The sequence below is a fragment of the Aulostomus chinensis genome, chromosome 17, assembly GCF_037954235.1.
Source record: "Aulostomus chinensis isolate RoL2024-O1b breed Wild chromosome 17, RoL_Achi_v1.0, whole genome shotgun sequence".
Lineage (NCBI taxonomy): Eukaryota > Metazoa > Chordata > Actinopteri > Syngnathiformes > Aulostomidae > Aulostomus > Aulostomus chinensis.
In genome coordinates, this window is record NC_141336.1 from 2,377,640 (window position 1) to 2,405,000 (window position 27,361).

At 49.8% G+C, this 27,361-nt stretch overlaps 2 protein-coding genes across 10 annotated transcripts in view; both read right to left on the bottom strand.

The window, feature by feature from the left end:
* Positions 1 to 117: 117 nt before the first annotated feature.
* exd2 (exonuclease 3'-5' domain containing 2) lies at positions 118 to 6,884 on the bottom strand. Of its 5 annotated transcripts, none has more exons than XM_086183234.1 (10): positions 6,752 to 6,884; positions 5,651 to 5,724; positions 5,132 to 5,557; positions 4,431 to 4,687; positions 4,188 to 4,314; positions 3,349 to 3,644; positions 3,122 to 3,228; positions 1,772 to 1,907; positions 1,315 to 1,683; positions 118 to 1,189 (listed from the first exon to the last, which is right to left on the bottom strand). In XM_086183234.1, the coding sequence occupies exons 3-10, from the start codon at positions 5,522 to 5,524 to the stop codon at positions 973 to 975; spliced, it is 1,902 nt and encodes a 633-aa protein (XP_086039360.1). In that variant the 5' UTR covers positions 5,525 to 5,557; positions 5,651 to 5,724; positions 6,752 to 6,884; the 3' UTR covers positions 118 to 972. The 5 variants fall into 5 exon arrangements, with proteins under 5 accessions (XP_086039360.1, XP_086039362.1, XP_086039363.1 ...); XM_086183236.1 differs by having other exon boundaries at positions 5,132 to 5,560; XM_086183237.1 differs by having other exon boundaries at positions 6,790 to 6,854.
* Positions 6,885 to 7,454: 570 nt separating this feature from the next.
* numb (NUMB endocytic adaptor protein) overlaps positions 7,455 to 27,361 on the bottom strand; it is a 50,450-nt gene continuing 30,543 nt past the window's right edge. The window contains exons 3-11 of one of the 5 annotated variants that reach the window (XM_086182686.1): positions 22,528 to 22,602; positions 16,362 to 16,394; positions 15,665 to 15,739; positions 14,982 to 15,122; positions 14,639 to 14,843; positions 12,931 to 13,254; positions 12,576 to 12,719; positions 12,290 to 12,427; positions 7,455 to 9,569 (exon numbers count right to left, since the gene is read on the bottom strand). In XM_086182686.1, the coding sequence (XP_086038812.1) occupies positions 8,827 to 9,569; positions 12,290 to 12,427; positions 12,576 to 12,719; positions 12,931 to 13,254; positions 14,639 to 14,843; positions 14,982 to 15,122; positions 15,665 to 15,739; positions 16,362 to 16,394; positions 22,528 to 22,602 (1,878 nt within the window). In that variant the 3' untranslated portion in view covers positions 7,455 to 8,826. The remainder of the gene's footprint in view (positions 9,570 to 12,289; positions 12,428 to 12,575; positions 12,720 to 12,930; positions 13,255 to 14,638; positions 14,844 to 14,981; positions 15,123 to 15,664; positions 15,740 to 16,361; positions 16,395 to 22,527; positions 22,603 to 27,361) is intronic. The other 4 variants (XM_086182687.1, XM_086182690.1, XM_086182688.1 and 1 more) reach the window with 4 other exon arrangements.

The window sequence follows — 27,361 nt, forward strand, 5'->3', positions numbered from 1 at the left end:
TCTTTTTTTGAACGCGACATCACCTGAGATAAAAGGAGGCGCAGCTACGGGATGATGGTACGATGATGTCACGGTGCATGAAGCCGTCTTCGCTGCCACAGAAACGTTGGTGCTGGCGCTTTTGTCTTAATACAAACAGGATTTTATTTTATTATTCAGGACAAACAAAACCACACGAGAGCAGACGGACGAACACCAATCAGCTGATTCTTCATTTGAAGCTTAGATGCAGGAAAGAAACTGATCACTCAGTCTGTTGTGGGGGGGGTTAAAGGTTAAAGTTCATGTAATCCCTCAATGGCGTTGGCACCTGGGCTTCACTGTGCGGGGTGGATTCTGGGAACGACGTCGCGGTGACAGGACTGGGAGTGCTGGTGCAGCGTGACTCTCCCGCCAGGTTTGGGGGTTAAGAGGCCCATTAAAACATGAGCCAGGAGGGGCCCCGCCCAGCGGGACAGACCACATCGGGAGGGTCTATGATCAACAGAAGGAGCCAACATTGTCCTGTGGGGTCCCCCCCCACACACACACACGAAGCCCCACCTACGTCAGGCCTGAAGACACTTGGAGGTCAAGCTCATCTTCTCAAAAAGCAACAGGTCATCTATTGACTTAAAACAGACAATAGGGGCGGGGCGTGGGGGGGCGGAACCAGCAAGTCTGGTCTGAGGCTGTTGGGGGTCGTCGGCTGCAAACCTGCGAGGACATTAATAAGTGCAGGACGCAGCGTCGTCCAAAACTATGTTCTCCAATCACTTTGTTCATAAATAATCAGAATAAAAAGAGGCGGCGTCTCAGCCTCGTCTCTGACACCGCAGGGGTCAGAGGTCGTCTTCAGGTTCAGAGCTGCTGTCCTCTCCACCAGGGTCACGTAGTTCATTCGGCCCAGCAGTGTCTCCTACGTGTGCTGGAGTGTGTTGTCACACTCTGGTCTGTGGGCGGGTTCAGAGGGGCGGGCGTTGTCCTCCGCCCTCAGTTGAGTTTGATGGGCAGGTTCTCTCCGTACTTGCGGAGGAACTTGACGTGGTTGTGATCCACCGACCAGAGAGGAGGAAGGTGTTGGGGGTGCATGGTGGTGAGGAAGTGCTGCCTCCAGCGGCGCTCCAGGTCCATCAGGCCCCGCAGGCCCAGCTCAGCGTGGACCCGGACCACCTTCAGCCCGTGAGGCACGTAGGCCTCGTTGAAGATCCTTCAGAGGAGAAAAGAAACAGCAAGATCAGAGTCGTCCTACTCACCTGTGAAACACCTGGGATCAGATGCAGCTGGATTCAGCACATCTGGGCGCACGGCAGGTGTGCAGCTAAGACCCCCCACCTCGTCTCCAGGCTGGCAGCCTGCTGCAGCGCCTCCTCCGTCAGCTCCTGCTCCTCTGTCACGTTGAGGAAGTTTTTGATGACGGTCTGCAGCTCCTCTCGCCGCGGCTCTGGCAGACCCTCTCCAGCAGTGAGTAGAGCTCGAGCTGCTGAACGCACCCGCCGTCGGTCCGAGTCCTCCAGCAGGCGCACCCCCTCCTCGCAGCCCTGGGGGGCGGAGAACTCCTCTGCCAGCTGCTGCTTCAGGAAGCTGTCGTGCACGTTGGAGGCGGCGTGGCAGCTGGTGCAGAGCAGCAAGATGTCGTGAGAGTTGTGGTCCTTCATCTCGGTGGGGAAATGCCGCCGGTACTCATGTGGCACGATATTTTTCCTGTGGAATGAGAGAAACTTAGGAATTCTAGGAACCGGCCACAAGACTCAGCAGCTCCAGGATGAACGGATCGCCGTCGGTACCCAACCTGATGTAGGAATCCGCTTTGCCACAAACCACGCAGAGGTTCTCCTTGGCCGTCAGGTAGTAGTCCTGCTGCGAGTCGGGACGTCCTGACGGCTCAAACAGCAGCCGCACCACCAGCGGATCTTCACTCTGGAGCACTGAAACAGAACACGCACGTTAGAACTTCTCACACTGGTGAGACCAAGCACCAGCACAGAGGACCAGAGTGACCGTCCGTCCCCTGGGGACAGAACCGAGCTCAGGCCCGACTTCATTTGGTCCCGTTTAATGTGCTTTAGCTTTAAATCCTCATCATCGTCATCATCATCATCATCGTCATCGCGGTCCTCCTGACCAGTGGGACCACCCGGCCTGTTGTCGTGCTCAGCAGAACACCACCACCTTCCCAGTTCTGATCTGTGTGCTGACTGATACTTGTACTAAATCTAATCCTTCCTTTTCCTCCTGTAAACACCTGATAACTCGCCCTGCACTCAGGGGCGTGTATATATTTTGCATCCAATGAAAGTGCTTTTTCATGACGAAGCCCCTCCCCCATACGGCTGCAACGATCGGACCAGTCCGTGCGGCGTCTGGAGGAACCGTCTCTCACAGGGACGAGTCAACAGAACCTCCTTCTCCTGGGACGAAGCACGACGATGGTCAGCTGCTGCCAACGTTTCCACTGTCAGTCACTTTGTTCGGGGCTTCCCGCCACTTTACAGCTCAGGCGGCCGCCGAAGCGACAAACGCCTGCCGCCTACCGACAGTCAGCCTCAGCCTCACGGGGCTGGACCTCCCTCACTGAGCCCAGCACAGGACAGACCGGGCCCATCGACTTCTATTGACAATGGTTTAGTGTTTATTCAGTAACTGCAACGTAGTGCAGCGCCTGCTGGCTCAGTGAGGATCCGCCACCTGACCGCTGGATGGACTCTGGTTGTCTCGAGGTCGATTGATGACTCAACTTTTTTTTCCAGATTTCTTAACGCAGAGAAACTGGCTGTTTTCCTTTCAGTCCAAATGTTTCTCCTCTCAATGTTGTGGAGCCTCGCCGCCCAGGCGACAGCGGCTCTGGCGTTGTGTTAGCTCATGTCAGCTAAAGAAAACATCAGCGTTCGCAGAGCGGCGTAATCCCAGTGGATTACCAGTTTGGTTCTATCCTCCCGCATTCCCTGCCAGTCGCCAGTGCACTCGACTTGAATGTTCTAGATAGCAGCAGGGAACTCTTGGCAGGTTCCACACCACCGCCTCAACATCAGGACCCGGTACCACTGGCTGATGACACACCAACATGTGACTGTGACTCGGGATCCTGAGTCTCTACCTGGAAACTCAACAGCTGCGTGGAGACAGTGACGCGTGCGAGTACCTCCTATTCCTTTATCCAGGTACCACTTGGCCTTCTTCTTGTCACAGGTGCACAGAGGCTGGCCGTCAGGAGCGTGGAGGAAGCAGTTGTCATACAGGGGGGACTTCCTGGAACACAGCAGGCCTCACTTAATTCAACCAATCAGGATCATCAACCAAGTCAGGTGTGAACATTCTGATGAGCGCTACGACTTGTGAGACATCAGTCAGTAGCCCGACTCCCCTCACCTGGCGGAGTAGCCCACGCCCAGCGGTTTCCTCTTGTTATTCTTTCGTGGGTCTGGGACTTGCTGATCTCCAGACTCAGGACCTGGTCTGCGTGTCCTCCGCTTCTTCTCCCCATCGGCACTCCTGTCATCTCCCTCTCCTCGGCCCCTGTAGGGGACATCCACCAGCCCCTGGCAGCGGGCAGCCAACTCTGGGTAGCCTCCACTGGGGGGGGCGGGGCCGGCTTCAGAACGGAGGCCGAGGAGATGGAGAAAGAGCGCGATGGAGACCTGAGCATCTCTGGCAGCATACGCCATCTAGAGGGGGGGCAGGTTTACAGATCATCACCTGCATCAACACCTGAGTCCCAGCAGGTGAGTGAAAACGCCGTCAGCTGAAGACACGACTGGAAGCTGCCAAAGCCTGATAAAACCGCCGAGCGCCAGAGCAGACGCCTCGAGTGTCACATGACGAGACCTAAGCCACCTGGAGCCGATCAGGACCGCTATCAAAAACCAGTTCTGGAAAATGGTCCGCACAGACGGTACCAGCTCGCTCCAGTTACTGCCCCTGTGTGGGGAGTGTCAGGTTGCCATGGCAACACCAGTGCATTCACACAAGCGCAGCACTGTTGCGTCTTTGCACTCTGAAGAAATTCCTTTATTTTCAAGAGGAAAAAAAGGATTTTTAAATATTCAGTCAAAGGAAGCAGCGCTGTCCGACATTTAGTTTCTGTATAAACATTTCAAAACTATCGATATTCTCTGCATTTCCCCTCATAAACAGATTAAAAACATTTATCTGTCATATCGCAACGTTTCTCAGGATAATCCAAGGGGGGAGGAGTCACAGGGCCCCACCTGCTCTAGCGTCAGCACGTCGGCCTCCCAGTTGCTGCAGCGCAGCTCCACAGACTTCTCCAGAGACACGTTCAACAGGTCCGCCGCCAGCGACTTCAGACTGAGGCCGTTATTCACTTTAGTGAGTCTGAGAACGAAGAGCAGAAAAGCCTTTAACAGTTCATCACAGCGACAAGCCGCTGCTGACTCATCACATTTCTTGGCCCAATTTGATTAAAAACGTCCAGGTTCAAACGCTGGCACCTTTGCCGTAGCGCCAGGTAGCGCAGGTCCACTGTGCAGGCCAGAGACAGCCCGTAGTCCCGTGTCAGACGTTTTCCATCTTCATAGCAGCCAACGCCGACTTTCAAAACTTGTGGGTCGCGCAGGACTTCCATGAAGCTGAGCGGGAACGGCTGCTGTCTGCTGCGAAAGGCCAGCAGCCGGACTAGGACGCACAGACCCGAGTAGGACGCCATCTGCAGCAGCGAGACCACCGAGGCCCGACCCTTCACAGAGACCTGCCACGAGAAAAGCCAGCCCAGTCAGAGCCAGGTGACACGCTGAAGGGTGTTCAGAGGGAACTGACACAGATCAACATCTGGACTTTGTTACTGGGAGCACTGGGAATTAACTTGTTCCTTCACATTTACACAAAGTGAAACAACCTGCTGCTGTTCCTGATGATCATCCTCATCGCTGACTGATCCAGGAGTCAAAACATTCAGCAGAGATTCTTGAGCTCACTGATACAAACTCATCAACCCAAAAAGTTCAGAACCCGACCAGGACAGCAGCAGATCCTCACTGATGCCAGGCTGAGAGCTGACAACGTTTGTCACTCTTCAGCAGAAACGACACCATAGCAGGTCCTGGTTCTCACCCCCGATGCCGCGACCCTGCCGGCCGGTGGGCGGAGCCGCACCGACAGCGTGTGTATCAAAACATGCAAAGCTGAACTTTACCCATTCACAGTCGAGCCCCAGCACAGGCAGGGCTGCCAGGTCGTGTTGCAGCAGGGGCCACAGCTGCTGCCATTCCTCCTCAGAGCTCACCATCACCGGCTGCACCCTCAGCAGCTGTTCTGACGACGGTATCTGCACGGGTGGGGGCGGCAGCGCCGTCTGACACTCCACAGCCTTGAACTCCTTCTCTAGATGTGGCGGTCGGGTGTACTGATACTCCACAGATGGAAGGTCGTTTCCGACAGGACACGGAGCTTCCACGGAATCCGCCACCTTCTGGATGGAAGGCAGCCTCTTCCTCTTGGTGCGGTACACCCGCCATAGGAGCAGCCCTCCCAACGTCGCCCCCAGCACTGTTGTTATGACGACGGTTAAAGGCCCTCGATGAGACATCTGGAACTCTGGGAGGCTGACTGGAAACTGGGCCTACTGACACAACCCCCCCCCCCCACCCCCATAGCCTCCAGTCAGCATGCGCACTTGACCTCTAATAGGTGAATGAAGCTGACGGCGTTTTACCTTTGGTGTGTCAGTGGGCTGTCATGGACGCCTGCCTCTGCGTTTGTGACCCGACGGACAGAAAACGCATCTCTCTGCAGGAAAGATGAACGAAAACCTGGTGAACCTGCGGCTACAACGGGACTTCACATTTTCACGATTGTGTCACAACTGCTATTAATACTGGCAGGAGTCAAAGAACAGCCCTGCACATCAGAATCACGTGGACATGGAGTTTTTCCCTGTCTTTCAGTAGTACTGAGAGTAGAGAAGGCAGAATGACATCACATACCCAGAGGTGACATCACAAACCTGCACAGATGGAGAGGCTGGCTTACACCAGGTGCTCTACCAGGTTATCTTAAGGTTGAAGGTGATTCCCAAAAACGGTGTCACCACTGGACAGTCACACTTTGATAATTTTGTTAACTTCATGAAAAGGTCAAAGGTCAATAAGGCAGGTGAAGTTGTTCTTAACAGTTTCCAGCTGCAGCGATGATCAGCTGGCTGCCTTTGTTCGGTTGTATATGGAATCGTTATCCTACCTTTACAACAGAGACACACTGACTCACAAAGGTTACGATACCATAATGACTTCAGAGCAACCAGAGACAAGAACCCCTCAAACCTGTGGTGAAGCATCTTAGCTAGCTTAGCGTGCTAACGTAGGTCTCACCGTCACTACCAAGTAACAAGTGCACGACTTGTGGCGTCACACCGACAGAAAGAGGAAAAGCAGGTACACCAGTTAGCGGAGGACACACTACAGCAGTACAAACGACGAAATTCAGGTCGTGTCGCGAGTCCAGGTGTTGACGTCGCTGTCACATGTTAGCTTCAACTTCGAACGAGCTAGCCTTGGCTGCTGCGGGACACATCACGCGACGTGTTTGCTTTAAAAAGACACGGAAACCTGACAATTGTTCCCTCGGTTGCTGCAATTATTTACCCTCCTCGTGACAAAAGTGCCGTAACGTTTATATTAGCCACCTGAAGTTAGCCGCTATCGCTAGCCGCCTGCTAACCCCTAGCTCGCGGATCGGTGTCGCGCGCCTGCATCAGCCGAGGTGCTAACAGCGGAGCCGCGCCGGTGTGAGGCGGTGGGTGCGTTCTGGATCTTACCTTCACGTTTTAACCAAAATGACGCCAGTTACACTCACATGTACATTATTTGCTTTTTTTCTGAGCGGCTCCATGTCTTCCGGGCGGCATTTATATCGGTGGTGCTGAGCCGAGCCGCCAGCGCCGCCTGCTGGCCGGTAGGAACAACAGCACCGCGATCCCTTCACGACTAGACGCGCTCGTTGTTCAACTGAAGTGAATGCCCACCAACGTCAAATCAGAGCAAGTGTTTCTTTGGTATTTATTCAAGCAAACATCTATGTGGTTATTCCAGAGTCGCATCCTTCACTGTAAATTAATCAGCAAAATGTTTTCTCGCTTTGTTTTGTCTTTGAAAGATCAATGAAATATTAATAAAAAAACAAAAACATACATCAAAAGTCCGCAATTAACATTCTGATTTTCTCAGGCCAACAGTCGAACCCCCACCAGTCTTAAATTAACAACATCGCCAACAGAGAAGCGATAGACGCCAGATGTGCAGCAGCAGGACCTGCTCGCGTTTGGCTTTTTCTGGTGGCACATCTCAGTTCATCAGTCAGCCTCACAGGGCCGGACGCCCCTCACTGAGCCCGGCACGGCACAGATTATTACCAGGAATAAAATAAAAGCTATCATTGGTTTTGATCTATTTGTGTATCGAGTAAACAAAAATAAAAACACCCACAAGGAATGAGGTCCATTTTAATCAACACCCCCCCCCCCCAAAAAACAACTTTAAGGATTCATGATTCACGACAGCTTTCACTCAAGCACACAGGCCAGTTTTTCCTCTACCACCATCAATTTATTCAATCTTTTAGCTTCAGTATTTCTTCAAAGATGTGGAATAAAGTCATGAAATAATTACAAAATGAAAAAATAGATCAGAGAATAGATCATATTCACAGGTTTGATTTAAAACAAAAAAGTAAAAACATGATAGAGAAACCAGACAGAGAGATGAGACCGTTTTATCTCCCTGTAGTTTTTCTCTGACCACAGCAGGCTAACGAGGTGGCGGGCAGGTCGGCGAGACCCGTGCTGATCAAGGTCACCTGTGAGATCAAATCATCTAGTTTAGTGCTTGTGCAAAATAAAAATTCAGGGATCAACTACTTCAAAAAAGAACAAGAGGTGGAGACTCAGGAAAAGACGGAAACAAGAACGTTACAACACAGGACAGAATGACGAGAGGAAGAGTGAAGTACTGATGCGTACTAAACTACTACAAACTGAGCCCCGGCCGCGCAGCGCCACCATTGCTAGGTCCACGTTGATTGTTGCTGCAATGATTCTCTATTTACAGTGAGATGCTTCACGTCCCATCACAGGAGGCAACAGAAGACCACAAAGGTTTTTTTTTCTTCGAAAATAAAACAAATAAATGAAAAAATAACACAAAGTAAAGCAGCTGTCCCTTCACAAAATCTCTTTACATCACATTAAAAATTAGCACTGCTGTGAGCTGTGTACAGTATAGATTCTTTATAGATATATATATTCATCTATTTATATTTATGTATAATATATACGGTCATTTATTGTATACACACACACATAATCTTGTCTCGTTGTAGTGAGCCTCTACCTTTGGCAAGATTACTTACATCTCTTCTGTTAGATTCCAAAGCTATTTAAAATATACTTAATGCATAAAAATAAAGATTTTGGCATCGTCTCACTCTCGTCTTCTGATTGGGAGATGAGGAGAGCTCCGTTCTCTTCGTGCTGCAGTTCCTCGGCCAGGTCCTGTCAACAGGGGGCGATGTGAGCTGGTCTGAGTAAAGGTGGGCTGTTGGGAGGGGGGGGGGCAGCTGGGGGGGCGGGCACAGATATTCCACAGGGTAATGACGGCCGTGGCCTCCATAACACAAGGACAGAGACAAAGATGCTGATGGCGGGGGAGTCGCTGCTGTGCAGACGTCTGCTCCGTGCCGTTTCCCCGCTGGCCTCCTGCAGTCCTCCAGTTGTTTCTGGCCCTGCTGAGTTTGTCCACTGTAACGGGGGGTGGGGCAGGACCCCCACCCCCACCTGCCCAATCAAGAGAAATGGCCTCTGTGTTGACCAGTGCTCGCTAAGCTCAGGCACAGTCATCAGAGCTGGATCTCAAAAGTCTTGTGCAGCTCGGTGGAGAAGGGGTTGGTCGGGGAGGGCGTGGTGCGCTGGTGAGAGCGGCTCTCCAACGCTGCCCACTGGGCCTCGAAGGCATCTTCCTGCTGCTGTGGGGGAGGCTGGGAGCCGGGGGAGGAGGGAGCAAGCTGAGACAGCACTGCCCAGCTGTCTGCTCCGTTAAAGGTCTCACTGCCGTTGGATGGCTGGAGGGGAGCAGGATGCATCGCGGTGGAGTGTGGGGGCTTCATGAAGGGGCTGATGTTACACACCGCCTGAGCATCGTGCTGCGGCGTTGCGGAGGCGGGGATGGGGAACGGCTGGGGTTGCGAGGCAGAGCCAAACACATTAGCCACCATCTGTGAGGGAGTGATGCCAACGACAGGCACGCTAGGCTGAGGGAACGGCAGCCCGTTGGACATCGGGTAGGAGGCTGGAGCCTGAGGGTGGAACGCAGGCTGTCGAGGGGGCAACATGGGCACCGCAGAGGGCAAAGAGGACATGAAGGCCACAGGGGGCACAGGCGCCACAGGCACGGGGGTGGGGAACGGCTGGGTGGGGGGTGAGGCTGCTGCCATGATGGGACTGGGCTGCGGCGCTCGGACAGACTTTGAAACTTCCTCCAACCACCGGTCGGCTTCTGATGGTGTGCGTTTGTGGGAGGGCAGAGCTGGAGAGGATGGTGGGGGGACTACAATCACTGGAGTCGGGGATGACCACTCGCTTCCTGTTAGTAGGACAGGAAGTGAGAGAGTCAGAATACACATCAAGTTTGAAATATGAGATTATTACAAAGCACTTCCTGCCTGCGAGCTGACAGACACAGATCTTCTTACTCTGTAGCTCTAAGACAGACGATAAGACTCTAACGTGTCCAGCGACCCCACCAACTGTTCAACAATACTCAGTTATGTGGGCCACACACTGAACCACCTGAGCCAGGAACTCCAGGTTCAGCCTCACCGTTGGTCTCTGCGGGACATGAGGCCTGATCGGCTGCTCCAGACTGCTCTCACTCAGTGGACCGGAGCCACAACCCAGATCTCTGGGATCGGTGCCTTCTGTCTGAAGGGAGGCGTCTGGACTAGGGGTGTGAATCTCAGCACTGAGGACGATTCGATACACATCTCGATGCACTGCCAGCGATACGATACTTTTAACGATTATAATTTTCTGCCGATACGATGCGATACGATTTACCCTCTTCACAATGCGATACGATGCAATAATCATTTAGTTCAAATCAATGCGATACGATAAGATGCAATTTGTTGCGATATGATGCGATTCAACATGATGCAAATAAGCAAAGAAAAAAAAAGAAATTAAATGAAGTACCCTCCGGCTCAGGCCCTAAAAAAAATGTACTTCAGTTTGGTACAACAAAAGGATTTGGCTTTGTTCCTCATGGGCACTGGCAGTAAATTCAACAAAAGTGCTGTTTGTCTTTTTTACTATGCACCACTTCATGCAAATTCTTTTTGCCATCTTAAAACAGCAACAACTTTCCTCACACTTTCACATCGTCTATGCAATCACAATAGCAGTGGTTCTCTAACTTCTAAATTTCAAGGACCATCATAATTCTGAGTCTACAAATAGAACCAAATGAACCCATGAGTGTCCTTTGGGTTCCGTTTTGTAGTTACACGGATTAGACAGACCTGCAACTGTGAAGGAATCTGAATCAATAAAATCCTAAAGGATTCCAATCCCAAACCTACATCACACAAGAGCTCTGTCCTAGTCGGGTCATGTTACAGTACATTATTGAACAACTAATGCACGGCCTCACATGGTGCAAGTAAACCATTCAATGGCCATGACACCGTCGGCCAAACTGCTAGAGTTGACTTTCTAACTGGCCACTGAGAATCAGTGATTTGAGTGAGTTCTGCAACAATAAAAGAGAAAAACAATTAAACAATAATTACTGCTGTAAAAGTACAGTACACAGCAACAACAAAACACTCAATGAGTAACCTGAAGGGACTTTTTCAACAGTGCAATCAATGTTTCTCCGCTGCCCGGCGAGGAACTAGACGGGGAAGCGGGGAGGTGGCGGTAGACTTGTCGGTGATGTGGTGCGCTCTTCTTAAGTGGGTCTGCATGTTTGTCGTGCTGCCGTTGTACGGCTTCCCAACGCGGCATTCTTTGCGAATGACGGACGTTTTGTCGAGCTTTCCGTCTTTCTTTGCGAATCCGTGGTGTTTCCAAACATAGGATTTAAACGTTGCGGGTGCATTAAATATAGAAGCTTCCTCGCTGCTGTTCGCGCGAACGTCCATGCTGTTTTACTAGTAGTGGATTGTTTGTGCCTCACGGCTTCCGTCCGTATTCAATACAATACGCAAAATAATGATGGTGCATTCATAGCGCCTGGGGAACAGCAGATGGGGTGAAGTTTAACATGAAGAAAAGGGCGCTTGCATCGGATTTTACCGATACCCACCAACGCATCGAGATGAATCTAGATTTCACCCATCAAGTGCATCACACCCAGTGAATGAGCCGATGCACTCGCATCGCGCACATGCACATCGATGCATCGATTAATATCGATTATTTTCCACACCTTTAGTCTGGACACGTCAGGAGATGAGAGGAAATCCTCCTCCCATCAGGACAGATATGAATCAGAGAAACGCCGGCTTCAACAACTTCCTGCTGCACTTAAACAACTTCCTCCTTCTCAACAACTTCTTCTTCCTCTTCTTCAAGGACACAAACTGCCAAGCAGCTTCCTAATAAGTATCTTTTGAAAAGGTGTTATTCCTGGAGTCTTCTCTGTTTTCCTCTGTACTCAGTGTGGTCTGATGTGTGTGTACCTTTTATTACCTGCCTGAGACCTTCTCCAATATAAACACCACCAACATTATCAGGACCTCTAGTCCTCATGGGGACCACAAAGTCCCGGTACAGCGGAGAGTAGTTCTGAATTCCCTGTTTAAATATTGTATGGTTTTGAAGGAGTGAATTGAGGTTAGCTTAAGGTTAGGATTAGTCATCAACTGGTTAGGGTTAGGGCTCGGGTTGGGCACTCCACATGAATGGAGGTCAATGGAATGTCCTCATAAGGACAGTTCCACAAAACATTCAGAAGAGAAAATGAAAGGGAATCACCGCTGCACGTTCCACCATCAATCTAATAATCATTATTACATACTTCCATGTGAAAACATAGGTAAAGAAAAAAACTGCAACAAAGTACCATCGACAGAAACCAAACCAAACCCTGCCAGCAGCCGGAGGTCCACAGGTGCCCGCCAGCCGTGCAGCGGCACATCACCAAGATCTACTCAAACACAGCGACCACATTCCCAAGGTGGCCCGGTGTTCAGTGCCAGCTTTGGCGTCGCCGTCTCCAAGACACACAACCTTCAGGATAACGTTTCTATTTCAGTAGGCCACTGAAGCACGTTTCAGCCTTCTAGAGGAACTGCTTACCTGGCTGTGCTGGGGCCCCCAGAGGGGTCTTAGCCCAGGGGTTAGTGTCTCGAGCAGGCAGAGCAGGGGGCACTGAGTTGTGAACTGGGGGGTTAGCGGGAGCAGCAACAACAGAGAAAGTGGGAGCCGTGCCGTTCACTACAGCAGATGAGAGACAGATGCCAGTTCAAGCAAGCGAGCGTCAATGAGGTGAACTGTTAGACGTGCAGTTATGAGCGTTAACCAGAACCACCAGGGTCCTCCTACCAAACCGCCTACGGAGCTGATGTTAGCGACTCAAGCGTACCTGGCGCTACAGGAGACTGCGGGGATGAGACGGGTTTGGGCATGGGTGCAGAGGAGAAGGGGTCCTCCGGGGGTCCGCTGAATGCTGTGGTGATCTGAGTGCACAGCGAGCTGATGCTGTCGCTCTCTCCCTCCACCTCAGGGACTGCAGGGCCACACCAGAGAGGAAGTGCATGTTAGCAAACATCAGCTAGGAGGGACAAGATACTGAGCTACGAGGCTGCAGAGACATGAGCTCAATGCTACGCTTCCACTACTGAGAAATAATCATAAAAACGGTCTTCTTTTCTTCTGAAACTACTCTCTGCTCTTTGTTCAATTGTGCAAACAATCTTAAAGGTGCTGGAGACACATACAGGTGGGCAGAATCCGCCTCTCACCCGCGTTCTTCATGGGGAAGTCCGTCTTGCGCTGCATGGTGGACGGCAACTCGTTAATGCGCAGTGACATCTGTCGTTTGAAGGGAGAGGTCTTCTGGCTGAGCGCCGGGAAGCCTCGGAAGGAGCCCTGCCTGGCCAGAGCCTCAGCCGGCGCGTGTCTGCGAGGTATGGCCTGAGGTCCCAGGGAGGTGACAGAGAGGGGCGGGGAGGACGACGGGGACGAGGAGCCTCCCGGCTGGTGGGCTGAGGAGTTTGTCACGCTGGTGGTTGTGCTTCCGGCAACTTTTACATCTGTTTCAGCTGAAAGAAACAACATGAATTCAACAAAGAAACAGCATCGATAGCAAGAAGGTATGAAGCATAAATCCAAGAGAGAGGATTCTCCTCCATCTCGTTGTTTTCCAAAAATACAATATCTTAAATATCAACAAAGATAGAACATCCAGCGACTGTACCACTGAGCTGAACTTAGAGCAGTGGAATATCCAATGAGTCCTGAGAGTCAGGAGATGAGGCGGCGCTACGAGGGGAAGGAGAACACCTCAGACGCCTTTTTGCCCAATAACCATGAGTTACAATCATCAGGAGAACTCTGACATACTAGTGGCTGTTTAGTGCTTATTTAGAAAAACAATGCATGCAATGATTCACAGTTAGACCACACTTGAGATGTGCTGAGGTATCCCCCAGCCAGAGCAATCGTTGAGCAAAAGAGCTAAGAGTTGGTTTTATGATCCAGTACATAAAACTCCCTCATCTAACCTGGGTTCTGAGGACCAGGCCTCCTCACAGATCACCAGCTCCAGATTTCGCCGCTGCTCTTTCACGATCTGGATTTCTAATGTTCTGGAATAATTCACTAAAAACTGCGCCCTCCAATCCGTCTCACACCTCCGTCCCAGTCTGCTATGATTCAATGCTACGGAAAGTTCTACCATCACATTCATTAAATCTGGCAGCTGTACATTTTTAAAAAGCTGTTCAAGGTTTGTGTTGACAGTGCAACGTTACGCCCATGGATTAACCTCCCCTACCAACATTATACACTGTACTTATACGCACGTTTGCATGTCTACTCTTAGTCTGTTTCTTCTTCTCTCCTTCACTATTTCTCTTTTTTTAAATGAATGAATGTAATGTTTTACAGGCTGGTGAGTGCCCCGATTGAGCCCCCGAGGGTTTCTCCATCAAGTATCTTATTGTCTCTGTGTGTTCATTTTCATTATTTGTATATTTGAGCAAACCAATACAATAAATGAATCAACAAAAGAATCGCTTTCTTTGATTTAGAAATGCCTCCAAACGTGTTTCCGTCACACTCCCGGACCGCCCAGACCTCTCCAGGTCTTCCCTAAAGCCTTGTGCCTCGTGTGATTTCTATATTATTGTATATTTTACACAATAGGACGCGTGTATGACTGACCTGAAGAACATCCATCGAGCAGCTCACAAAATGATCTCAACTACGTTTACATTTTCACATGCGGAGGGTTTTGGGTCTCGAGTTTCAAGTGTGTGTATATTTTTAGGTGCCAGCCGTATTTCCGCGGCTCCACGAGAGCAAAGAAGCCACATCCATGAACAACACCTGGAAGTGGGAGTGTCAACAGAGCAGCGCGGAGGTTCAGCAGGCCGACAGAGTCCCAGCTCGGACAACAACACAACCCCGACTCCTGGGACAGACCTTTTTTAGCATCCTGTAACTGCCTCATGACTTCTTCCCGCTCTGCCGCCTCTGTTGCTGTAGTAACACGAAATGAGCCCTCTCGGGTAAAAGTGGTTCTGTTGGCGTCAAAGGTTGCCGTGACCCCACACTCCTTCTCCCGTTTCTGTTTTCTCTCCAGACAGGCGGCGAAGGCGCAGCCCACGGCGTGACTGAGACGTTCCCCCTGAACACAGCCACAGAGACGTCGGTCAGCAGCAGGAAGAGAGCCAGCAAGGACATGAACACAAGGGTCTCACCGCCAACACCTCACTCTCACACCATCATCACCACACCCGTCATTAACAGAGGACGACGTTCATACCGAGTCTTTGATGGCCATGAAACAATGGCAGATCCATCGACGTGTGGTTCCGTCCCTGCAGATGTAAGAGAACGCCCTCTCAAAGTTCCGGTCTGGAGCGCAGAACGACACCTTCTCAATCGTCTGGTCCAGAATCAGGTCCTGCATAGAGCAGCTCTTTCAATCATCAGGTAAACACGCAGCTCACCGATCCTGTCCTTGGTTGATTGCTAATGCCTGACTCGTCCAGAGACACCCCCTCATTGACATGTGGAAAAAATATGTCTTCCATGATGAAACAAGAAAATACACAACGATGATGTATTTCTGCATAGCAATTTAACCTTCAAATTTATTCTCATTAATTCAAAAGCTTTTTCTTAGATATTTCTGTTATTTATTTACAATTTTACAATTATGGAAGTTTTAATCTTCCATAAATGGATGCTCAAGCTGTTTCAAATGTCAAATGTAGTACCTCTGCTTTCCAGCAGGTGCCACTCTAACATTAAATGTGAGGTGGTTTTTATCTCCTCCTGCAGGTGCCCAGCCTGCTGGAGGTCAGGGTCCAGGCGTGCGGTGGCTCACCACGTCACCGATGCACGAGCTCGGCCGCTTCAGAGCCGCTCGTGCCCCTCTGGAATGTTACTTTTGATCGAAAGGAACTGGTGAGGCTGTTATATGGGACTCAAAGGATTTCTTACCTTTGTTTTGTCATCTACAACACGAAGACCATCTGCTGACACCCACAGCACTGCTCGCACTGGCTTCTTCCCGGCCTGCAGACAAAAAACACAACAGGGAGAGGAATCAGAAAGAAGCGAGGAAACTTCCACTCCCAGGAAGGAAGAGAAAGCACCAAGGAAAGAGAGATGACACACGTTTTAGACTGCTGTTGTGAGGGCTGTGCCATACCCAGATTGAATGAAGGAAAGTATGAGAGCTGGTGCAATGGTGCAGTCGACAGGTGACCCCCCACTGGTTAGAATAACAACAATAAAGTATTTGTGTGTCCACAAACAGTAAACATTCATTCACACAAATTGTTCATTGTTCCATTCTTGGTTCATTGAAGAAGGAAGAAGGCTGAAGGGAGAGAAGGCACGCCTGTTAATACAAAACACACACACACACACACAAAGTGCCCCACCCTGACCTGAACCACCCACCTGCTCACACACATGCATCATTGTTTTGGTCTGTCTCCAGACAGATTTCCCAGTGTGTGTGTGTGTGTGTGTGTGTGTGTGTGTGTGTGTGTGTGTGTGTGTGTGTGTGTGTGTGTGTTCCAGCTGTCAGTGGTGATGAAAGGGTGAGGTGTTACGTGAGAGGAGGGAAAAATCAAAATAACAATGCTCTTAAAAATAGAAACGCACTCAGACACACAAAACAAGAACTTACTTTTGCAAAGAATCCTTTGAAGAATTTCCTGTCCTGGAAGTGGATGTGGTAAGAGGGGGGGTGGGTGAGAGGGATGGGGGAGGTGGGGGGACAAGGTATGAACACGTTACCTAGGAAGTCTAAAAATTGTCTGGCACCCCCGAGGAGAAGAAATGATGAGGGCGAGTGAGAGAGTGAGTGAGTGAGTGAGTGAGTGAGTGAGTGAGTGAGTGAGTGAGTGTGCTGACTTTTAAGTTGTTCTAGTAAAGACAAAGTGTGGAACTCAAAGGAGGGCAGCGGAGTGGTCTGTTCTGGTGCCCGCCAACGCCGTGACCCTCCCACATGTACGTCCTCCCTCTCTGTGTTCCCACATGAATCTCAAGCCAAGTTTTGAGCGAATTTCAGAAATGTCAAAAAAGAGGAAATGCGAATTGTAGCCACTCATTTAGAAGTGAATAAACCAGCCTAATTAGTGCGAATCTCCGTGAGAAGGCGACGGAGGATGGAACTGTTCTTGCTCGCGTGGACTGGACGTGCTGCTGCTTCTACGGGGACGAAGCTTCTGAATATCTGTGAGGACGAGCTGATTCAAAACACTGCTAACATCTCCCAGCTTGCTCATTTGCTCTGTTTTGAAAAGACAAAAAGGCAGCGAGCACGGCAACTTTCATGTGCATGGTGTGAGTCAGCAACCAGTGTACGACTGGAGGGACAGGACATCAGGGACAGAGCGTTTGTGACTGTGGGGCTGAGATGGTTGTCATATATCTGATGTGTGTATCTGCTGATGTCACGAGGAATGAGGGTGCGCCGCCTACAGGACTGTCAAATATTCCAAATGTAAGTATTTAGAATAAAGGAAATGTGAAAATGAGAATACGAAAACTTCTATTTCAATATATTAATATGATACATAAAACAAATGCTGAGGAGGCTTGGGGCCCCTAGCACGCTGTGGCACCGCAGAGGCGCTTGAGAGAGTCCAGCTCTGTTCTGTTCCACGCGGCTGCCAGTTGGTGGCAGCAGTGCAACCTTAAACTGGTTTACCAGCCAGCCGCCGTTAAACATCATGGAAGAAGAAGCCACGCGGAAGCAAGCCAGCTGTCAGCTGCACAGGAGACAGATGAGCCGGATGTGGCGGTGACGACTGATGGACATTCAGAGCCGGAGGACGGAGTGACTCGCACCCGGACGCCTAACAACACCGTTTGGAAGTATTTCTGGTTTTGGTCAGTACTGGTTTGTCTCTCTGTTGAACTGGTTTGCAGCGCACTCTTGTGGACAGCGAGAGAAAAGGTCTGCGGTGTTTACATTCTGCAATACTTGAGTATTAAATATATTTTTGGAATATTCAGAAGGAATTCTGTCTTTCCCCATCCTGACAGCCTGGCGCTGTGGACTGTGCTCTCCCTGCTTTGGTGTGAGGCTGCAGACGTCGTCTCTACATCTGCATGTGCTGCGCGACAGGGAGGCACAAGCTTCAGCAATATTTGGAAATCAAAATAAGAATCCCTGGCAGTCTCGGGTCGACTAGGACAAGAAAATGCGACCCGATCCACCCTCCAACGACTGTTAGTACCATCACACTGAGAAGCAGTGACACACTGAAGACCTCCCAAGTTGAGACACACAGACGTGAGACAGCTATCCAGCAGACAGCACTTTGACCTCTGAGTCAAGCCTTTGAATGGTGACCAGTCAGCTGGAGTCAGGGGTCAAGTTCAGGCCACCACAACCACCTAAGAGACCACAACCATATCCAGGCTAGTTGTAATCCTGCCTCTCCCCCTGCTCCCTGTGAGGAGCTCTCCTCCCACTAAGCTGGGGTAAGGAGTGCCACTCGGCTCCTGTTACACGGCCTCGGTGGAGACGGCACTCAGAGCACCACGTTAATGCCTGATTTAACACGTTAAGCAGCACTGCAGATACAATGAGGTGAGCTAAAAGTGTGTTTAGTGTGTATGTGTGTCATTGTGAGAACCAGAGACATGCAGATCATCGCGGTGAGGCTGCCCAGCTACTAGCTAGGATTAGTCAGCTATGGTTAGGGTGGAAGGCTGGGGTAACTAGAATGGGATGGTAGTGTGGGGGAAGGGAATTAGAGGCATTTCTCTGCAGAACCACAATAACAAACCTGCTTAAAAAGAGAAAAAAAAAATCACCAACAAAAAGGTAATACAACACTCAAGTATTTAATGTGTGTATTAGGATGACACTATGGAGGGGAAAGCTTTCTGAGCAGAGAGGATAGCTGACAAGATGGAGACAAGATGGTACAAATGAAGCGACTGAAGCGCCCGCGAGTCAACCAGCCTACTTCCGCTCTGGTTAGAACTCGGTGCATATTTCTCATATACCTTTGTAATAGTTGACCTTGCAGAGCTGACACCGTTCGCTGGTGGATAACAGCCACCTCACCACCAACAGGATGTGCTGCTACGACACATCACACATCTTGTGTAACAACCGACTCAAACCTTCAGCTTGCACCTTGCAACATGCTGCTAGCAGTTATTACAGCTACTAGGGGGGAGGGGAAGGGGGAGGGGGAGAGAGACACAGAGAGAGAGAGAGAGAGAGAGAGAGAGAGAGAGAGAGAGAGAGCGAGAGCGAGAGACCTTTCCTTCAGTTGAGCTGCATTCGGGAGGTGAATGGAGAGACCTCTCACAGCTGATGGATGAGTGAGGCTCAGAGCATTTGTTGTGTTTTTTCCCATTAACTCTTGCTGACTTTTCACACCACGTGGTGCCACAAATCCTCATCCATTGTTTCCTTGAACATTTTCTAATGCGATGCTTCAAACTGCGCATCAGTCGGCGGATGGAACCTTGACTACTGAGAACGCAGCCTCACAGGCCGGCTGTCGGTGGCCTGAGGCCTCTGCGGGTCCATGTACCAGCAGAGTTTGCGTCTCCTCCTAGACCACAATCCTGCAGGCCACTGCATGCTCCTGTGTGACAGAAAAACATTCCCCCTGCTAGGATACAGCATACACTTCCAACCCTGGGCCAGCAGCCAACAGCAGCAGGAAGTGACATCAGGATGACAGCGTATAAAAGGGCAGAGGATGGAAGCTGACTGTGCTGCAGTGTAGCCGCCTCCTCATCGTCCTCCATCCTCACGTCTGAGTCACGAGTTGCAGAGCTGTGAGAAAACTCTCACTACCGTCCAGAAGGGAAAAAAACGGGGTGGGCTGTGAGGATCAACTGACACACTGATTCAGGGGTAGACCAGCAACACACACCCTCTTTAAACACATCTATTTTTGCATCAGCTCACTGCTGCTCATGTCTGGCGTTCTCAGTGTAAGGTTGTCTTGGTGTTACGGCTGCTGCCCGCCCTCTGCTCCCCGACTCTCAGGATGCGGCAGCATGGCGTCATCAGCCAGCTCCAGGTATTAAATGGCTGCAGCTGCGGGGCCTCGCTCCTCACCAATTTAGTTGTTAGTTCCTGGAAATAGAGTTTACAGCTGAGCAATGGTAGCTCTCATCCTCTCCAGCGGTGGGAACCTGATTTGTTGCCTGGGAACAGTTCTCGCCTTGTAAGGAGTCAATGAGGACAAACTGGGATCCATCAGGGCTTTGCGGATCGTAACAGAGCGTCGCCATGGTCTGGTGTTGACATGGACACTGGCATCAGGTGCTGTCACGGCGCGAGTGGACATCCACCAACTTTCGATGATTTTATTGTGAACCAGACACTGACTCAGGCCTTCTCACAGTGACATCAGGTCATTGCACCACTTCCTCTTAGAGACCCAGCCTGTGGGGCTAGCGGTCTCACCCGGACCAGGGTTCGATCTGATACAGCTGAAGTTTACAAGCGCTGGGAATGTAACCATTAACCAACCACAATGGCAGCTATGTCACAAGATATCAGCCTCTGTCTGCCTCATTTTTAAAGCGGCACATCTGTAGCCCCTCGGTTCTTCTAGAGGTGGATCAACAGAGCCACGTCTGTGCTGCCAGGCCTCTGGCCAGCGAGCCAGGAAACCATGGCGCTGAGCACTACAGAGGCGAGAGAGGAAGAAATGTCATCAGGCTGAGGAGGGGCAGATAGTCCCAGCCTGCAGGCGGACAGGAGGCAGAGGGACCCGCCTCTTCTTGTGAGTTGGCTCCATTTTGTTCGCCTTGTTAAAATGACTGTAACTCAATAAGACCTCAGGGCCTCAGGCTCTGTACATCATGTGACCTCATCAAGCACAAGTGTGTACGTCCTGCTGCGAGTGTTTGTTACGGGTTGTATGTGCGTTCAGCTTTTGTGCATTCTGTGTTTGTGTGTATACACACAGTCCATCTGTCTACTATGCTCCTGAGTGCACTTCCTCTTGTGTGTGTGTTTATGTGAATACACTTTTTGCCCACGAGTGTGTGTTTTAGTGACATGTATGTGGCTGAGCTGTTCACCCACAAACATGTGCTGCTGTAAGGTGGATCTAAGGCAGAGACGATACTATGAGCACTGCAGGAACGCAGTACTGTGTGTGTGAGTGTGTGTGTGTGTGTGTGTGTGTTCTGTGCTGTGGCTCACAGGGACGACCATTCATCTCAGGTTTTGGTGTCCAACTCCGGGCTGCACCTGTCGGAGTATCAAAGTGGGCCTGAGCTGTGCACCTGCTGCTCAACTTAGGAGTCCGGATCCATAGGTCCTGGTGGCTGGCTGCTCCCAGCAGTGGACTGGTGCTACGCAGCTTATAGCACTTCTGTCTTAACTGTCACATGAAGTGAGTCCCACACACTGCTGTTCATCTCCTACCTTTAGACAGGTGGTGCAGAAGTACTGCATAGAGCGTCTTCACAAACTGGTGCTGAAAATGTCTGAGACATCAACCATGACTTTGTATTTTATCTTTTTCTTCTCCCACTCATTCAATGGGAATTTGAGGAACAACTGGGGCGTGATGTCACTCCAGTTCCAAAGTTTGTTCCTATGTATCCAATTCTATTATTTAACAATGATCCTTTTGGAGAGAGGGGTATTTGATGACTGGGACACCAACACTTCCAATTGACTACCAGTCATCATGCTTAGCTAACTACCAGTGCAGGCGTCTGTGGGGTCTCAGCTGGCAGAGGAGACGGGGGCTCTGTCCTCCTGTCTGGCTCTAGGAAGGATGGTTAATGAGAGCGTTTGCTGTGATTCTGTTTGTGTGAACTCTCACTGAAGTAGTGGAACTTCTGTTTTATGATGCTGACCTGTTTTAACTGCTATGAAATTTGAATTTATTACTGTCACTTAAATCCCCCCTTTAGCCGTCACATGGCCGGTACTCTCACCTCTTCTGCAGTACAACATGAATGCACGCTGTTTGCTTAAGTAGCCTTCAATCACGGAGCAGCAAAAACACTCAAAGTAGCCTTTATATCATTTTATGTGGAAAGAAGTGTTTTTAATGACGAAGGAAGAAAGAGGGAGATCTCCCTCTACCAGGCATCTGGCTAATTGTAGACGTTTCAAGCGGGAGTTTCATAACCTTTGCTGGCACTGAATTCCAATTAAGCTACGTCTTGAGACCCGGCCACGACACGTTAATCCTTCTGAACAGACATCTGATCATACAGAGACCCCAGAAGCAGACCTGCCAACACATGTTTGGCCGTGACTACAGAGAATCAGCCGCATTCACCCAGAGGAGTTCATGACCTGGGTTGGATCTTGGCAAACAACTAACAAGGAAAAGGAATCTCTCACAGCCCCCCACCTCACCCTCAACCCCTTCCCCTCCCTTGCTCCCCAAACTGGAATTTGTTCTTTTTATGCAACTGCACCAGAATTTATAGCAGCAGGAAGCACATGTTGGCCCGTCTACTCTGGCTTTTCGAGTGTGAGGGGAAAGACAGAGACGAGGAGACATTCAGAACAATCTCTGACACCCCTGGACCTGGTTGGAGGGCCACACCGGGTGGAGTCTCACTGACAAATGGCAACGATCAGCCTCACTTGGACCTCCATGTACACAGAAAACTGAGTCATAAACAATGGGGAAGACCAAACTGTCCACTGACAAATGAAAGAGGGCTGCCTCAAAATAGGAAACGTTAGAAAGAGTCAGTCGGATGTCGGTGGCAGAGAAGGAAAGCAGTGGAGGAAAAGATAAGAGACAGAACAGATAACACAGGAAGTAGGACGTCTGGGCTCCAGCAGCCTCGTTCCTGGAAGCACAAAGAGAGTTTCTAGATGAACCTACCGTCTTCAGCCTCTTGACAGCATCCTCGCAGATGTGCATGCCTCGAGACTCCTCCACCTCCACATGTCCCAAGTACTGCAGGGCAGAGAGGAGGGTGAGAGTGAGTAGTACTGCAGCCAACCCATCCTGGGCTCTCTCCCTACTGGAGTCGGAGGAAGAGTACAATAACAAACTCCGATTGGGGTTTCAAATGAGACCAGATTGTTTAAATTCCCCCTGGCACCTATTCACCAGTGATTTAAACACCGAATGAAGAATTACATTTTGGAGGTTAGTCCAAGTTCAGCTGCTCCCTTTTTAGCCAGAAAAACAGAGAGAGACTGTTCTGAGAGAAACACATGGGTATTTGGGTTGATGTACCTGTCAATGAGGGAGTTCTTACATTCAAAAATAAATTCACACACTGCTTTTCACCTGGACGCCAGTATCTTCAGCTCTCTGACACGCAAATGATCAGAGTTGGTGATTTCAACAAACGTTACAGATGTGGTAACATAATCATGTATTTGATCTTGGAAAATGGATAGTTTGGGGTATGATACAGTAAATATACACAAATATAGCCTTGTTAATAAGAATATAGCCTCTGTCATTAACTGTACCATTTCTGTGCAACTGAAACATTAAACAAGAGAGGCAGCGTGACTTCTTCCCTGAAACGTCAGGGAAATAACCTGCCACGAAGCAAACTCAAGTTTGGTTACACTTTTCAAAACCTGCCACAGACAATACACCACATCTGCCTCCAGGGAACACCAAGTCAAAGACCAAATAACCTTAGAAGTGAAGAGTGAAGCGTGGTTTACCCCAGCAGCAGTTGCTGCTAATGTTAGCAACATGCCTGAACTCTCCCAGGATGATCAAACTTGAAGCGACGGATCATGAGTTTCAGGTAGTTAATTAGTCCACTGGATAAACTGTTCAGAGAACAGTTGACTTGTGATGGCGATGTTCACCTGGCCAACACGGAGCTACGAGCTGCAGTCAAGTCTTACCAGCATCTTATTTTCAGTAAAAGGTGTGGAACATTGTTTTTAAGTTATGTTTCTTGTAGAGGAAGCTGTGCATCCACGCCAGTGAAAGCTGGAGGCCACAGGCATTATGTGTCCCCTCCCTCTGTCCATAGGGCCCCGTTTTAGTCAACGCAATCTCTCTGGAACCCCTTGAGGAATTGATGAAAGTTGGACTTAAAGTACCAAAACATAGCACTGACTACTGGTTTTATTACTGCAAGACTGGACTTTGGAAGCAGGCAGACCTGATCAGAAACATCCCTACATTGCCTGAACAAAGGTCAGAAGTCTGGAATGGTTCCTGAGGGGAGAAGAGGCACTGTATCACCACACGTCACACCTTCAAGGACTGAGGAAGCTCGTCATCTAGTAACGAACTAACCAAGAGACGAGCCACACCAGGAAGAGCTGGTCTCAGCCCGGGCGTGAGGTGAATGATCAATAAGCCTGTTCAGCTCCGTTTCCTCAAGGCTACACTGTCCCCCCACCATTCCGACCCACGTCAGGAATTCCCTGCGAATCCTACACCGAGTCGGATTTAACTGTGATGGAAATGGAGAAGCTGACCCCTGCAAACAGTCCCTCCCTCCTTCCTGCTCACCATGAAGTAGCATCCCACCCTGCTGCGTGTCACCCTAGAGTCACAGCTCTGACTTCCCCAGAAGTCATTGTGTGTGCAGGGCCGGAGGGGAAGTCCTTACCCTTTCCTCACAGACACACAGCAAGTGACGCTGACCCACGCCGGACACCCCCGCCCTCTGGCCTTGCTATTTTAAGAGTGTGACGCCACAGTTGTGAGTCATATCAGAATACATATACACACATATACACACACACACATGCAGAGAAATGCATGTGCGCCAAGGACAATGCTAATGCGAGTCGGCAGCGCCGACAGAGGGGCTCTGCCAGGAAACGTGGCCGAGGTGAGATGAGTAAATGCATGGGACGCTCGGCGTGTCACAACAGACGCTTTAGCGAAGCTTCGCACTCCTTCAGCTCAGCTGGCAGAGACACATTCAAACAATCTTCGTCAACAGATCATCTCCACTGAGGGAACATAAAAAACAGACATAATCTAACAGGGTACAAGACACGTGTTGTTTCTGAAATCCAGGTTTATTAGTGGGCACACACCAGGATTAGTTTCACTTGGCGCTAATCCTGGAATGGGCTCGGATTAGGTTCAGTTTTTACATCCAGACATGTGTATTATCGCGCTGTAACTGCAATTTTTGTGTGAGTTGAACAATTACATGTGATGGGATCTCTAAGAATAACTGCCCAGCTGCAGAGGAGCAGCAGATGAGTACCACCCTTCATCTGGCGTTCCTGAAAACCTATTTGAGGAATACAGACACGGAAACTCAGATTACTCGTTGTCTATTTCAGATCATTTCTTTGGGTGGGTGGGAGGAGGATTTCTCAGAGCCGATCTGAGCATCACTAACAAGAGTTGATTTTAAAGGTAGGAATTTCACATACAGCCACATCAGTCAGTTCAAATGTTATGATGGAATCCTAATGGTTTCCAGGAAGTAATTAAAGGTAGACTGATGACCATAAATCAGTTTGCGATGACGAATTCTGTCTGACTTGCTTCACGTCTCCACACTGGATGTGGAAAACTGTCAAGAAAAAACAAGCGAAGACAACAGCACATTCATTTCCTTCGAGGCGAGCTTAATCGATTCAAAACAAAAATACACAAATACATCCTCTTCCTTTCTGTTTTAGACCACAAACACACACACAAGCTAAGCACAGGCACGCACACACACACACGGAGCAAGCAACTTAATCTCAAGTCCACCTCCAGTTTAAGACTGACATTTCCATTCAAATCAAGCATGTGACAGTCAAAGTGAATTGACAATATTGTCTGCAATGTCACCAAGACACACACACACTTTCAAAAGCGGCTTAATATCACTAACAGGCTGTGCAGAGTCAAGAGGTGAACACACACACACACACACACACACACACACACACACACACACACACACACACACACACGGTAATGAGTCTTGGTCTTATCCTCTGCTCCTGCACAACAGCAGCAGCAGGCTCCAACACACCTGATCATCAGTTTTCTTGTGCGTCATTGTCCAACTGTTCAGTTTGACCTATTTCTCATTTTAATCATCAAAAGTAATATTAAATTTTTTTTAATCTAATTTCTAGTTTTGATGTCAATTTAAGATTACAATCTGATTATATATTCAAATAAAGAGTATGAGCTGACAACCGGGATCGCCACGGCGACCACCCTCTCCAGCCTGCATCCCCTCTCTCCCCCTCACTGACTCGACCCAGCCTCTTTCGCCTCTCCTCTGCGTCTTCGCTCCTCCCTTCTACTCACTAATCTTTGGTGCAGCAGTCAGTGATAATTTGACTGCAACTCTTCCATCCCACTCCCAACTGAGGCACCTAAAGCAGGAGGAGGAGGAGGGATACGGAGGAGTAGCATGGTAGGTTGCACCGGCACCGTGACAGCCAGTACAGAGGGGAGGGAAAAAAGAAGTATGTGTGGCTGCTAGAGGACACGCAGAAACGTACGACAATCAGAGAGGAAGATGAGCGTCACCACTTTCACAACTTCTCGTAGCCAAGGTTTGTTTAGTAGAGCAGGACCTTTCATGTAAGGCCCCTTAGATGAGAGCTGCTCATCTGGAACAATATCTGGACCGAGGGGAAGATCAGTGTGCTCTCTAAAGACATCTGGAAAAGAGCTCAGAGGAATCTTCTTATCTTGAATCGAAGGCTTTTCATGCACTGTCTGGAATGTATAATCACACAATTTAAATTCCCATCTCAGTACAGGAGACAAGTCAAACACAGTCAAACCTGAACCTGGAAATTTTCAATTCTCCTTTACAGCTGAGGTGAGCACTTGAACTCGTGATGAGAGGAAGTGTACCGTTGCGCTTCTGTTTGCAAAAGTGGATGGTTTTGTTGCCTAAATACAAAAGAACTCTCCACCCCATCAACGACAGCCCCGCGTCACTGCAGCCACTTTTGACACACTGGAGTTAGACACTGTTGGAAGACGACAGCACGTTTGGCTGGCTGCGCAGGGCGGGGTGCCACTGATCGCTTCCCCCTCCGCTCGCCAGGAAGAGTACAGCCCAGCGCTTCATGAGAGTGGGGGTCACTAGTTCTGCTTGTGAATTTCAGTCTGAGTATTTGTAACCTGCTGTGAGTCTGTCACTGGGTGGCAGTATAAGTTAAAGGTGACTGGTGCTGGTGGACCAGGTCAGGTGACGTGCACGGATGATGGGGAGATCATGTGGTTTTCACCACTCACGTGCGCGCTTGCTGCTCACCGTCAAGCCACACTGAAGATCTCCATGTTAGCTGCCACCTGATCAGGCTGCTATCAACGTTCACTCACCACCCACTGAAGCGAGTCAAAAACAGGCTCCTCCCACACCAGGAAGCCTCCACATGTTTTCTCAGGATACTCGCTGACACGAGGAAACAATTAGCTTGATTGTTAAACAAACTATTGGCTCGGAGACTTTATTCTGAAACGTTCGGTCTGAAGGTCAACGTCCTCTGTTGCTAGCTTGTTGTTGGTAGCTCAGCTAGCATCATCCCTCTCTCTCTGGTGCTCTGTGCAGTAGATTTACTCTCCTTACTTGCTCCTCTCCTGTTTGACGTGATGGAGTTTTAGTCACAGGGGAATCATCCCCCCCCCCCCATTTTTTCATGTGACTACTCAAGGGGGGAAAGCTTACTCGCACCCACCTCTCGTACTGAGTCATGGTTCTTAACTTGCACGTCCTTGAATTACTTGTCAGCATGTTTTTCATGGT